Source organism: Lithobates pipiens, unplaced genomic scaffold, assembly GCF_037356315.1.
Source record: "Lithobates pipiens isolate NorthernLeopardFrog02 unplaced genomic scaffold, aLitPip1_a1.2 Scaffold_8, whole genome shotgun sequence".
Classification (NCBI taxonomy): Eukaryota; Metazoa; Chordata; class Amphibia; order Anura; family Ranidae; genus Lithobates; species Lithobates pipiens.
The window spans coordinates 488,468,224-488,483,758 of record NW_027507903.1 but is presented as its reverse complement, the minus strand read 5'-3'; the positions used below and the strand labels follow the sequence as shown (position 1 = coordinate 488,483,758).

The following is a 15,535-nucleotide window of genomic DNA, read 5'->3' as shown; positions in this document are numbered from 1 at the left end:
TAGCAGGACAAACATTTTATCTGATACTAGATCCACTTTAAAGTTACTGACATAAGACAAGTACACGGCACACAGTAATATTGCTATACATTAGATATATAACTAGTTTATCCTCCCATTGTAAGGGGGTGTTATGATATCTTTCCTTGTACATAGAAAATTGCTGATCATGTCCTTGGTTGCTCTTCTCCTGACTCAGGCATACAGAGTAGAGATCAAGCCTGGTATCATTCATTGACGGCACCACTCAGCAATGACCAGAAGAAGCAACTGCAGGAAATTTATACACTGTCGGAGCAGCGGAAGAGCGCAGCTGGTAAGGGAGCGATTACATGACAGTGGAATTATGTAGTTTTGCCGATTTTATTACACTTTAACAACTTGCCTACCGGGCCAATTCTGACACTTCTCACATACATGTAAAAATCTACATTTGTTTTTTTTTTTTGTTTTTTTTGCTAGAAAATTATTTAGAACCCCTAAACATTCTATATTTTTTTCAGAGAACCTAGAGAATAAAATGGTGGCTTTTGCAATTTTTTTTTTTTTATGTCACACGGCATAGCAGTTTTTCAAATGCAATTTTTTTGGAGAAAAAAAAACAAACACAATATAATACCCAAATATAAAAGATGATCTGCCGAGTAAATAGATACTGAACATGTCACGCTTTGAAATTGCGTATGCCCTTGGAACAGTGCCAAACTGTGCTACCATTCACCTCCACATGTGACACTTTAAAAGCATTTACAGTTTACCGGTTTCGAGTTATACAGGAGGTCTGATGCTAGGATTATTGTTGTTGCACTTACGTATGCGTTTGCATTTGCAGATAAGGGGATCAGTGCCCTTACAATTTTTATTTAAAAAAAGTAATTCATGTTTTTGTTTTTTGTTTTTTAAATCAACTTTATTGCTATCACAAGGTACAGGAACAACATCCCTTGTGACAGCATGGGTTGTGACAGGCCCTCTTTATGGAGACATCTGGGGTATTAGACCCAAAATCTCTCCTTTTTGATATCCAGTGCAGCTGATCAGGGACAGATTTGATCGGCTGCTTTTCTGGCCACTGACGGCAAGGTAGACAAAAGGCTGAAAGAAAATAATTATTGCTTTTGGTTTCTGGGATCACAGAGAGGGAAGAACAACATCAGTGCCTCTCTCTCTCTGTGTAGTGCTGCCATTGTGGCCTCAGGCTCCTCCATCAGACAGGAGAGCCCAGGAAAGTCTGGGTGGGGGATTTGGGGGGAAACCCCCAACACCCATTTACTGCCCGCAGAACTTCTGTCTTAAGTGCAATCGCCAGCTGTAAATTTTGATACTGGTATGATGCCTGCAGGTGTACAGTATAACCACTTCCCTCCCAGGACATTGTATGACATCCACCTGGGGAAAGTGGTTTAGAAGACCCCATCACCAACCCCAAAAAATAAAAATAAAGAAAAATCAAGCATTTTTAAATGTTTACTTGCAATGTTTTTCCTTTTCTAAAAATAAATTTTTGTTCACTTTCAATGTGCCTCTGAACTTGCTAGAAAATATGACTACTGTAGCAAAAGGCAGTTTCCTAACACAGCCCCCCTCCTTCCTTGCATGGCATAGACATCTCCTTTTCTGGGAATGTCTTAATACTGTCTGTGCTGGCCTAGCTCCTCCACCCCTACACTCACTTCCCTACATAACCGTATAGACCAGGAGGGGAGTGAAGGGAATTACTATAGAGCAGTGATGGCGAACCTTGGTACCCCAGTTTTGGAACTACATTTCTCATGGTGCTCCTGCACTCTGTAGTGTATTTGAGTATCATGGGAAATGTAGTTCCAAAACATCTGGGGTGCCAAGGTTCGCCATCACTGCTATAGAGTATAAATTGAGACTCCAGTGGTTGCTGACATCGCAACCAACGATGGACACCCAGCAGCAGTCTACACAAAGGGGGGGCATTTACAGGTAAATAACATGCTTAAAATACCTTGAATGCACATATAATCTTATGGGAAGGTTGTTAGCTGAATTAAATGTTCTAGTGACAATGTGTCTTTAATTACTACAGTTTCTTTCTTTTGGCTGTGAAATTATTATCAGCATACAAGACGAATACCAATAAGTGGCAGGCCTGGAATGTTTCACACAACCTATTCTAGTTACAATTGTGTTTCCTTCTCATAGCCTCTCGAAAGCTTGAGCTGCAGCAACAGCAGTCGGGGCAAATGGTTGGCGGTTCTCAGCAATGAACTGTGAAGCTGCAAGTGACTCTGGGACGTTTGCACTACTACATTTTGTAAATGCCATCACACTGGGGAGCGACTTATAAAAGTTATTTGAAGGCTGCTACAGCGAAGCCCATCGACGAGCATTCACACCGATTTCTGGAAGAGTGTGCTTTTCTTTTGTTGGTCAGCTTCCTTCTTTTTTTTTTTTTGGCAGAGGACGGACCCTCTTATGAAATGACTGAAGAACTGTGTAAATTATTGTTTTTTTTTTTTAAGGGGTTTTAGCTAGGACTCTGGTCCAGTTGACCTCTGCACTTTTACTCATTCCCTTCATGTGCTCCCTGACTACCATGCACTTGGAGTCTATTGATGTGTGCTATGGACCCCGCCCCTGAGGAGCAGATTCATGAATGACCGATCATGAAGTTTAGCTTTAAAGCCCTGCTTTTAACTACCAGTGTAACATTGATCACCGTCTTTTACATCATTGTCTTTCAATAAAGAGCGTGTGTGTGTGTTTTCAGCAGTTATACAATCTGTTGGCTGCACATTACATCTGTGTCAATATTTATGCAGAAATTTGTTTGGCAGTTTATTACAGTAGATTCAACCAATTGATTAACATAAGACAAATGACTGAGAATACAGCTTCTCTATGTATCAACAATAAGAAATGTCTCTTATGCTGGCCGTGTGCACAATTTTTAGGATTGCAATTTTGATTTCCGTTAAATTTCCATTTGATGCGTGGGAAATCCCTGTGGTATAGCAAACACATCTGATGGTCATAAGTGCCCAATATCCTTTTAAGTGGTAGTAAACTCAGATAATTTTACCCCAAATAAAAAATATGGAATTGCATGTTGCTGTTTAGAAGCTGTTCCCGAAGCCAAGCCTTGTTTTCGTTCTGCTTTTACCATAGCAACCTTGTATAGCGAATAGGGAGCTGATCCTGCTGCTGCATTACTCCATAATCGAGGCTTGGCCTCAGAATGGTGAAGGTGTATCACAGGATGTCAGAGCTGCCGCTTACCCAAGGAAGTGACGCAGCTCCAGCATGTACACAGCATTTTTCCAGCAGAAAGAGCTTCTTTTAAAAATAAGACTAACAGCGCATGCGTCGGTGATCTCATTACAAACAAAACAAAGGATTACACAGAAGGTAAACAGGTACAATAGCTTGCAATGATTAATTTAACATAAACCTGATTAAATGAGTTTATGACCACTTTAAGGAATTATACCTAAGGCTGGCCATATGTTATAGGCACATTGTAATAAATTCAGGGGAGTAGGATGTGAACAGTGTGTTTACAGCTATATGTGTTGGGGGCGGGGCTGCTGAAAAAAACCACACCCTCTGTTTGCCATTAATGGGCCTTAAGTGTAGTAGTAATTGAACCGAATTCATGAAAAGACCAAATTTGGTCCTGTCTTTGTTTTTTGATGCGGTTGTACAAAAGTGTGGGATTGCACAATCAGAATCTTTTTGTGGTAATATTTCTTGTATAGTCTACAGTCAGATTGTAATAGGTGAAATATTACACCATCCAACCCTCTGTTTGAACACTTGCCACAAAGGCTATAAATCCACTTTGTGTGCAGCAAATTCGTTAGCAAACCCAGCAGGCCACACCCACTACAGGCTCCCTGCAGATAACTAGAGGAGAAGGCGGAGATGAGACCAGTCACCCTGCAAAAGTAGCGAGAACAGCAGAGACTGGTCCCTATTACAAAAGCCTCTGCATACAAGCACAGTTTCAGACTGGAATACTGCAAAGATCTGGAAGAAATACACATGCCTCTTTTATTTGATATTCACTTTACATAGAGTTCAGCTTTGATGGAATTTCATAGTTGTAAGAAAAGAATTTCACGCGTGTGACCGAGGATACAATGTCTGTGCTGATGGATTTTCTGCATGGTGAGCACACTGACTACATTTATTATGTAAATTTGATCATTCATAGCTCATATTATTTTATTCAAAAGAAAAGAAAAAAGTTTTTACTACAATAAAGCTCAATCACCTGGTCTCCAGGCACACTGTGTTTCACATCATTGCAGTAAGAGAAAAGGAACAACAATAGAAAAATAGAACCAGCTGTATAATACGGCACACTAGGAGCTCTTTTCTGTTAGAAATAAAAATTTTAGGTTGCTATTGCTGATCTCTCTCTCCTGAAAATGATTGACTGTCATTCTGATCCCTTGTATTTTATCATTTCTGAGTCTCTTTACACCAGAACACTGGTGCAGTGGTGCAGACAGAATTTTATGCAGATTTACACAGTAATCATTCAGCTTCTGATTAATTAAGGCCTGGTTCACACTGGTGCAACATGCACTCTGACTTTAAGAGCACAAGTCGCATGACATATATATATATATATATATATATATATATATATATATATATAAAAAAACAATATTTCCCTATGAGAGCCGTCCTAACTGGTCCGACTTTGGAAATGGTTCCTGCACTACTTTGGTCTGACTTCTGTCTGATATTAAGCCCATAGAATTGAATGGAAGTTGCATCCAAATCTTAATTGACGTGACATTACAGGAAGCTTACACAGGCATTCCCTGAAGTCGCACCAAAGTAGCCTGGTAAAGTCGGACCAGTGTGAACCCGGCCTAAGCTTTGACAATTAAAACCTAGAAGCTGATTGGTTACTATGCACAGCTGCACCGGTTTCGTTAAATCTCCCCCATTGTGTTCTTTATTAGCTATATATTAAATTCAAATTCATAACTGTTTGACTATTGATTCTATACATAGAGGGTCCCCAGCACACGTTCAAATTAGTCAGCGTTTTGGTTGCATACATTTGCAAATCCATGTAGAAGTCCATACTACTGCTGCAAAGCACCTCTGATAGTTGCAGTCCCAAAATCTATACTATCTGAGTTTCCCAACTATGGGATATTTACAGTAGACATATAATTGTATAGTAATGCAGCAATAGAAAGCAGGCTTACCTGGAAGCAGCCCTTTCTTCTTGAAAATTTCCCATTCACACCTTCCAATTTTATTTGCATTCCAATGCATAAAAAAGAGGATTACCATTCTTTATGGTTCCTAATCACACAAGTTTAAGTGCTTATTTTGGTGTGACAATGCACATTTTTGCTGCATGGACTTCAGTTGGAATGCATGAAAAATGCATAAAAAGGCACATGTGCAAGTGTGAACCTAACCTAAAGGTGCGGCAACATACCATAAGCCAAGATACTTCCAGTGTGTTTCTGCACCAAATCCAAGAAAAGGAACAATGATCTGTAAGAAACTTTCAAAAAAGAAGTCACATGGGCAGAGCAATATCCAAAAAAGGATTTCCACAACACTTTCACACTAAACAATTTTGGGTTAAAGTGGAACCTAAAGGATAAGTTCACGTTTTCAGAAAAAATAATAAATGCAAATTTTTTTTTTTTTGCAGGTTAAAAAAAATGTGCATTTATAATTTTTTTGATGCAGGACCCTGTAAAGCATTGCAACAGCGATTAGCAGACCTGTCAGTATATAGGCTTCATCTTAGGACATCCTGACAGGAAGAAGGAATGAACTACCACAGTACTCACAGCGTCATGGTAGTTCATTGAAAACTACAAGCCTACAGCCGCAAAGGCTGCTGGACCTTGTAGTTTACCATTCACACAGTGCTGTGAATGAGTGATGTGGCCGAGTGGGCGGAGCCCTGCACAGCCACATGTTTTTTTTTTTTTTTTTTTTTTACATTGTGACAGCTGCTGGTGAAGAACCCCCGCTAGCTGGCACAGCGGGGCCTGTGCATTCATGTTACATGGTAAGGTCAACTTATTCTTTAACTGTATCTGAGCACCACAAACTGAAAACACTATTTGATTAAATTTTTACAGCAAATCCATGTCTCCATACTTTATTTTTTGAGAAATCACGCTGAAAAACACCCCCTAGCATTTCTAGCCACAAGCCATCTTGAGTAAGGGCAGATAATTTTATGTAGCATTTACTTCCTGAAATCCATCTGTTCTTAGCTCAGGTATATAGGCACGAGGGCATGCTTATCTGAGAAAATCCCTCCTCCAGATGAAAGAAAAAAAAATGCTCAGACTCCTGGACTGACATCATTTTGGCCTAGGCCAGAAACCAGGAAGCCAATAAAATAAGAAATAAAATGTTTCAAACACTAAATATAATAAACCTTCCAATCTATTTACTAAGGCTGGTAGCATAAATATTAAAAATACTGGATTTATTGGCGTATAACACTTTTTCACCCTAAAAATCGGTTGCAAATAGTGTGTGCATGTTGTACTCCGATACTGCAATTTGGACTGCCTGGGAGGGGACAGGACGAGAGCTGTCAGATTATATACAGTGAGCATCTCCAGTTTACTCATCGGCCTCTAATAGGAAATCCCGTCTCCTGGGCCAGTGTTCTGTCTATCATAGAACTTTGTATTAAAGAGGCTGCCGAGTAAACGGATTTGCGCTGTATGTAATCTGACGGCACTTGTCCCGTCCCATCCCTGTCCCCTCAGAGGCAGCAGTAATCTAAGGTGAGGATGCAAATGGGCACTGATCAGGTTGTATTTATGGCAAAGGTGAGGCTGCATATGGGCATTGATCAAGCTGCGATGGGCAATTGTGAGGCTGTAGATGGGCATTGATCAGGCTGCATTAATGGGCAATTGTGAGGCTGCAGATGGGCAATTGTGAGACTGCAGGTGGCATTGATCAGGCTACAGATGGGCAATGGTGAGGCTGCATTGTTGGGTACTGACCCTTATTTTGCTTCAAAGTACTTCATTTAAATGTTAAGGTTTTTTTCCTGAAACTTCCCTCCTAATATGAAGGTGCGTGTTATATGCCAATAAATATGGTAGTTCATGTTGATTGAGGGAGTTTAGTTCTGCTTTAAGAACAGAGGTTTTAGTTGCCTACAATTGCAAATATATGTAGAAGCCATTGCTATAGTATATAGCAATGCACAAACAGCGGTACCTTTATGTGGCAGTGTGGCTTCCGCATGAACTAGAAAATCCGCAATCACATAAACAATTCTCAAATTATAAAAATGATGGACTCTTTACAGTTTTTACCACCTCCCTATGAATGCTCTACCCCTAATTCATGTATTTACAACAACCTATAATGTGTGCAAAAGAAGATATTTGGAAAAGGAGGGATTATTACGGTGCCAAAATATTTCAACCAATGAAAAATTTTTTGATGTAAGAATTTTTATTACAACGTGATTAAATAACAAATGGTACATACAAATATGTGAAAAAGAGACAATTAAAATATAACAATGGGGAGCACAAAGAAATAAATAGGGCCAGAATAGTAGAGGCCTTGATGTGCTGTTGGGTCAATTCTTCCCTACATGTTTCACCATTACAATGGCTTCCTCAGGGGAATTATAAAATGGGATACTATAAAAATACAAGACAATAAGTTAGTGAATTCAGATTGTATGCTGCGTGGCTACTAAAAACAAATGATCAGATTGACTTGATCAAAAACCCCCTCATACAACCCCCAAACTGAATGATGGAACACACGTCAAATCCAAAGGAGTGCATACCTACCCCAAAATTCACCCCAGTGTGGAATGAGCAAGGCGACCGCTCAGTGTGTGGAGCCTCACCATAAAGGCCACCTTAACATGACTGCAGGGGGCAAAAAGACAACCAATAAAACAAAAAAAAGGAGAGAAAAACAATTAAAATCGCGGAGATGAATAAACAAACCCCCCAACGTGGCCTCCTTACATACCCAATCAAATAGTATAATTAGAGTAAAAGACGGGGATGCCGAATAGGTAGGAGACCAGCTATATACGAAGGCTAAGATGAGGAGAAAGCGAAAGAAAAATATCGAAATGTATCTAATAGACGATTAACCAACTTAACATTGAGTCAATCAGAACAATAAGGTGCTTACCTCTTTAAAACAGACAAAACCAGCAAATATTGGATTGCCAAATTGCAGTACTGCCCAATGCAAGGCAAACTTTGGGTATTCAAAGAGCCTAGTTACAAGGTATCCCTAGTAAGGAAGGTCCTATAAATAATAAAATTGAAAAAAGGATCATATTGTTTCAGACCGGACAAGTAGGGGAGGTGTGGAACAAACCCCTCTTATACCGCAGACTAACCTTAATCCAGCCACAAAGTCCGCATGACGTCCCCGCAGAGCCAGCAAAATTTGTCTGGCTCAGGTGTCTTGAATACCCCCCACTCGTACGGCATACCTACGTCACCGCCGAACGAGAGCGTACGGAAGAAGACAACTGCGCATGCGCCCAATCCACAATACTGAGTCTACATTGCCCAGAATGCTAAGCGCCCTATCAGTTGCTTCAACGCAACAGCGGCGAAGCTTAGCCGAATGGTGTGGGCAGGAGATAGGCGCCTGTCCCCGATGGGAGGGGGAGGTTTAGCGATACAGGGGGAAATTTGCAGACACAGCATTAGTAACAAGGGATGGTGAGCAAGCGCAAGCATTAGTAACAAGGGATGGTGAGCAAGCGACATTAACGAGCCCAGTCTCCACATAACCAGACCCTGGCCCGTTTGGGGGTTGTATGATGGGGTTTTTGATCAAGTCCAACTGATCGTTTGTTTTTAGTAGCCACGCAGCATCCAACCTGAATTCACGAACTTATTGTCTTGTATTTTTATAGTATCCCATTTTATATTTGTCGGTCAAGTCTCAATTCCCCTGAGGAAGCCATTGTAATGGTGAAACATGTAGGGAAGAATTGACCCAACAGCACATCAAGGCCTCTACTATTCTGGCCCTATTTATTTCTTTGTGCTCCCCATTGTTATATTTTATTGTCTCTTTTTCACATATTTGTATGTACAATTTGTTATTTAATCACGTTATAATAAAAATTTATACATCAAAAAAAAATTATTGGTTGAAATATTTTGGGACTGTAATAATCCCTCCTTTGCAAATATCTTCTTTTGCAATCTACTCTTGGGATGAGGTGCCGTATCTGAAACAGGACCCCCTTGCCATTCTTTTCCAACCTATAATGTGTATATACCCAGCAGCAGTGTACATGAGGCCCAACTCAACACACCGCCATTAACCACTTGCCACCCAGGCCAATTCTGACATTTCTCTCCTACAAATCATAATTTTTATTTTTTTTGCTAGAAAAAATACACAGAACCTCCAAACATTTTTTTTTTTGGAATGGCGCCAAACTTCGGTACTTAAAATCCCCATAGGCGATGCTTTAAAATTTTTTACAGGTTACATGTTTTGAGTTACAAAGGAGGTCCAGTGCTAGAATTATTTCTCTCACTCTAACATTCACAGCGATACCACACATGTGATTTAAAAGTCGTTTACATATGTGGGCACGCGCTTACGTATGTGTTCTCTTCTGCAAGTGAGCACACGGTTGCTTTAATATTTTTAAAATTCTTTTTATTGTTAATTTTACTTTTATTTTTCTATTTTGACACTTTTTAAACATCCCTTGTAATAGGAATAGTGCTTGGCAGGTCCATTTTACAGTGAGATATGGGGGTCAATAAGTCCCCAGATCTCACCTCTAGGCTATAAAGCCTGAAATAAAAAATAAAAAAAGATCTCAGCTTCCCAGCCGAGGCCGGACCTGACATCATAACATCACCCCCAGCCCTTGAATGATCATAGAGACTCCAGGGACCATCTGGCCCACCGGAAATCTCTATGGCTGGGAGAAGCGCCGGAGGACGGCGCCTATAAGAATGATCAAGTGGCTGAACAGCCGCTATGATTGTTCTTATGGTAAAGGGAATCGCTGGCTCTAAAAGACATCATTCAGATATCACCGCTCAAAGTCTGCGATATCATATGACGTTATGTGGGCGGCAAACGTCAGTACATCCCTAAGTGGAAATGTCCAAATTGGGCTCAATTAGCCATTTCCCTCCCTGGTGTCATGTGGTTCATTAGTGTTACAAGGTCTCAGGTGTGAATGGGGAGCAGGTGTGTTAAATTTGTTGTTATTGCTCTCACTCTTTCATACTGGTCACTGGAAGTTCAATATGGCAAAGAACTCTCTGAGGATCTGAAAAAAAAAGAATTGTTGTTCTACATAAAGATGGGCTAGGCTATAAGAAGATTGCCAAGACCCTGAAACATGGCACAGGGCAGCTTCCACTCAGAACAGGCCTCCCCATGGTTGAGCAAAGAAGTTGTGTTCACGTGTTCAGCGTCATATACAGAGGTTATCTTTGGGAAGTAGACATATGAGTGCTGCAAGCGTTTCTACAAAGGTTGAAGGGGTGGGGGGGTCAACCAGTCAGTGCTCAGACTATAGGCCGCACGCTGCATCAAATTGGCCCACAAACAGTTTGCTGAAGACGAGCAGACTAAGGACATGGATTACTGGAACCATGTCCTGTGGTCTGATGAGACCAAGATAAACTTATTTGGTGCAGATTCTGTCAAGTGTGTGTGGTGGCAACCAGGTGAGGAGTACAAAGACAAGTGTGTCTTGCTTACAGTCAAAATGGTGGTTTGACTGTCATGGTCTGGGGCCGCATGAGTGCTGCTGTCACTGGGGAGCGACAGTGCATTGAGGGAACAATGAATGCCAAGATGTACTGTGACATACTGAAGCAGAGCATGATCCCCTCCCTTCGGAGACTGGGCCGCAGGGCAGTATTCCAACATAACGACCCCAAACACCCCCCAAGACAACTACTGCCTTGCTAAAGAAGCTGAGGGTGAAGGACTGAGAAAAACAAATGGTGTAGCGCTAATAAAGATGTGACTTGACGTATGTAATAAACAACGGGTGCTGTACTTATTTGGACACCACTAGGGATGAGCCGAACACCCCCCGGTTCGGTTCGCACCAGAACTTGCGAACGACCCCCGCGTTCGGTACGAACGTTAGAACCCCATTGAAGTCTATGGGACTCGAACGTTCGAAATGGAAAGTGCTAATTTTAACGGCTAATATGCAAGATAGTGTCCTAAAAAGGGTTTGGGGGCCTGACTCCTGCCTCAGGGGACATGGGTCACTGCAAAAAAAAGTTTTAAAAACTGCCGTTTTGGCGGGAGCACTGATTTTAATGACGATTAAAGTGAAAAAAAAAAAGTGAAATATTCCTTTAACCACTTCAATACAGGGCACTTTCGCCCCCTTCCTTCCCAGCCCAATTTTCAGCTTTCATCGCTCTAGCGCTTTCAGTGACAATTGCGCGGTCATGCTACACTGTACCCAAATAAAATTGTTATCATTTTGTTCGCACAAATAGAGCTTTATTTTGGTGTTATTTATTCACGACTCCGTTTTTTTTTTTTTGCGATATAAGCGCAAAAAAAGCGGAAATTTGGGAAAAAAACAATATTTTCTTTTTTCTATTTGAAAAGAAATCCAATAAAATCAAATTTTGTCATAAATTTAAGCCAAAATGTATTCTGCTACATGTTTTTGGTAAAAAAAATTCCGTTAAGTGTATAATAATTGGTTTGTGTGATCACGGACATATGTACGCAAATGATCATGTACATATGTGTGCAGGTGATCACGTACATATGTGTGCAGATAATCATTGGGACATGTGATTTTAGTGGGACATATGTGGGGGACATGTTTTTATTATTAGGGACATGTGTTTTTATTATTTGGGGACATGTATGTTTTGGGGACATGTGTGTTTTGGGGACATATGTGGGGACTGTGTTTTCACTGTGTGGTGTGTTGTGTGTTTACACTACACTGATGATCAGTGAGTAAAAAGCTGTGAAAAGCGGCCCATACTCACTGATCATCAGCCGGCTGCAGCGTTCTGCTCTCCTCTTCTCAGCGGTGACTTCCGTGTGAGGAGAGGAGAGCCGATTGCCTAGCAACCGGCTGTTTGTTTACATCACATGACGGCCGTGATTGGACACGGCCGTCATGTGATCAGGAGGGCCAATCACAGAGCCCTCCTGCCGATCTGAGATGTGCCGTGTCCGGGTGACACGAGCACATCGGGATCGCGCCGCTGCGCGGGCGCGCGCGCGCGATCCCGCTGCTCCTGAATGACGTTCCTGAACATCCTATCAGGAGCAGGCGGCTCCCACCCGCCGTATATATACATTGGCCGGGTGGGAAGTGGTTAAATATGGTGCCTGGGGGGTGTCTGTAGTATGCCTGTGAAGTGCCACGTGTTTCCCGTGTTTAGAACAGTCCCTGCACAAAATGACATTAAACGTAAATAACACCATTTAAAACTGCTTGCGGTTTTAATGTTATATCTGGTTCCTGCAATATGGTTGAAAATCATTGAGAAACATGGCATGGGTAGCCCTCCCTGCCCATTACCAGCCTATTTGGGTCTTGTACGCATATTAAGGGGAACCCCGTACCCATATTAAAAAAAGGAAATGCGTGTGGCCCCCAGGCCCTATATACTCAGAACAGCAGTATACAGGCGGTGCAAACAAGACAGGGACTGTGTAGGTTTGTTGTGTTAAGTTGAATCTGTTTGTCATTTTCAACCGGTACATTTTTAAAGTGTAGCTCCAGTCAAAAAAACGATTTTTAAGCTTTTTGGAAAACATAGGGAAGGGTTATCACCCCTGTATAATTTGTTTTGTCGTCCATCTTTTTTCATCTCACTTGCTGCTGTCTCCTTGCGTTTGCAAGTAGGAGATGTTTGTAAGTTGGATGTTTGAAAGTAGGGGCCTGCCCTATATTATAGCGGTATGTACTGGGTACAGAGAACGCAGACAGCACGCACTATCTCCTAACACTACTGACTGCAAGCTCTATTATTAACCACTTGACCACTGGGCACTTAAACACCCTTAATAACCAGACCAATTTTCAGCTTTCGGTGCCCTCACATTTTGAATGACAATTACTCAGTCATGCAACACTGGACCTATAGGAAATGTTTGTCCTTTTTTCACACAAACAGAGCTTTCTTTTGGTGGTATTTAATCACTGCTGGGTTTTTTATTTTTTGTGCTATAAAAGAAAAAAGACCGAAAATTCTGCGAAAAAATGAATTTTTCTTCGTTTCTGTTATAAAATTTAGCAGATTAGTCATTTTTTCTTCATAAATTTTGGCCAAAATTCATACTACTACATATCTTTGGTAAAAATAAGTACAAATTGGTGGATATTATTTGGTCTTTGTGAAAGTTATAGAGTCCACAAGCTATGGTGCCAATATCTGAAAATTGATCACACCTGAAGTACTGACGGCCTATTTCCTTTTTTTTTTTTTCCACAAAATTGTCATATTATCAGGTTATTTATCAGGTTATTTCACACACACAGCACACATGCATACCACAAATTACACCCCAAAACACATTCTGCTATTACTCCCGAGTACGGCGATACCACATGTGTGAGACTTTTACACAGCGTGGCCACATACAGAGGCCCAACATGCAGGGAGCGCCATCAGGCGTTCTGGAGCACCCAGGCCAATTCTGACATTTCTCTCCTACATGTAAAAATCATCATTTATTTGCTAGAAAATTACAGAGAATCCCAAAACATTATATATATATATTTTTTTTTTAGCAAAGACCCTGGAGAATACAATGGTGGTCGTTGCATTTTTATCTCACACGGTATTTGCACAGCAATTTTTCAAACACGTTTTTTGGGGGGAAAAAACAGTTTTGTGCTTAAAAAACAAACAAAAAAAACAGTAAAGTTAGCCCAATGTTTGCATAAAGTGAAAGATGAAGTTATGCTGAGTAAATGTCACTCTTCAAAATTGCACATGCCCGTGGAATGGCGCCAAACGTCGCTACTTAAAAAATCCCCATAGGCGACGCTTTAATTTTTTTTTACTGGTTACATGTTTTGAGTTGCAGAGGAGGTCTAGGACTAGAATGATTGCTCTCGCTCTAACATTCTCGGCGATACCTCACATGTGTGGCACATGCGAGCACATGGGGACATGGGCGCTTTAATTTTAATTTTATTTTTTTATTGTTCATTTTACTTTATTTATGTTAGTTTGACATTTTTTTCTACAAAAATATATTTTTGATCACTTTTATTCCTATTACAAGAAATGTAAACATCCCTTGTAATAGGAATATGGGGTGACAGGTCCTCTTTACAGTGAAATCTGGGGGGTCAATATGACCCCACATCTCACCTCTAGGCTGGGAAGCCTGAAATAAAAAATAAAAAAAAAGATTCTGGCTTTGATCGTACTGGCGAGTTGGTAGAAGCACCGGAGGGCGGTGAGGGGTGGGGGGCGTCTATGGCTGGGTATTTCAGGGTATCACCGAGTATGGCTGGGTATCTCTGAGTATGGCTGGGTATGGCAATTTATGGCAGGGTATTACAGAGTATTGGCGGGGTATTGGCGGGGTACTACAGAGTAATAGCAGGGTACTGCAGAGTATTGGGGGGTACTACAGAGTAATGGCAGGGTACTGCAGAGTATTGGGGGTACTGCAGAGTAATGGCGGGTACTGCAGAGTAATGGCGGGTACTGCAGAGTATTGGGGGGTACTGCAGAGTAATGGGGGTTACTGCAGAGTAATGGGGGGTACTGCAGAGTAATGGCAGGGTACTGCACTGCAGAGTAATGGCAGGGTACTGCACTGCAGAGTAATGGCGGGGTACTGCAGAGTAATGGCAGGGTACTGCAGAGTATGCACTGGTATTGCAGAGTATTGGCAGGGAATTGAGGGGTTAAATTCGGTGAGCAGCGATGTGGGCACTGCAGATGCAGCCCACATCGCTGCTGACACCGATCTCTTTCCCCTCCGCTGTACCGATCGGTACAGAGAGGGGAGGGAGGAACAGGCGTCATAACATGACGCCGGTTTGTTTCCAAGTGATCACGGCCGCTCACGCTATGAGCGGCCGTTTACCGTGATCCGTGATGCGACCCGGCGGTCACGGATGCTCTCGAGTGCGCACACCTCGGGGCACGCGAGAGCAGAATTCTGGGAGGCCGTTAATTAACGGCCTCTCAGAGTTAAACAACCGCCCTGAAGCCGTTAATCGGCAATGGGCAGTTGTTAAGTGGTTAAAGCTAGATCACTAGCTATATAGGTGAGGTGAATATAGTGGTGTATACTGCAGTCAGGGCACAGACAACAACCACTACACAGCAGCAAGATAGGAAATCAGCCAAAAACGATTGGTGTGTACTGTGTTGAAGGTACACAGAACACCCACTGCTTCAGATGCTAAGTAACACACTACACGAAGCCGCCTCAAAGGCGGCCTTATATAGTGTGGGGCGTGCACTACACAGCCTGAGCTATGATTGGCCACAGGCAGGATGCCTGTGGCCAATCATGGCTCTCCTCGGTGCCGGCGCTGCGATTGGCCAAG

General features: G+C 41.8%; 1 protein-coding gene and 1 long non-coding RNA gene across 2 annotated transcripts in view; one reads left to right on the top strand and one right to left on the bottom strand.

Annotated features, from left to right (window-relative positions):
* The window catches only part of IPO8 (importin 8), a 56,539-nt gene extending 53,744 nt beyond the window's left edge, over nt 1–2,795 (top strand). The window contains exons 24-25 of the mRNA XM_077469012.1: nt 200–316; nt 2,173–2,795. Of these exons, the coding sequence (XP_077325138.1) occupies nt 200–316; nt 2,173–2,237 (182 nt within the window). The 3' untranslated portion in view covers nt 2,238–2,795. The remainder of the gene's footprint in view (nt 1–199; nt 317–2,172) is intronic.
* The window catches only part of LOC143960423 (uncharacterized), a 55,906-nt gene that overhangs the window by 34,208 nt on the left and 6,163 nt on the right, over nt 1–15,535 (bottom strand). The window lies entirely within an intron of this gene.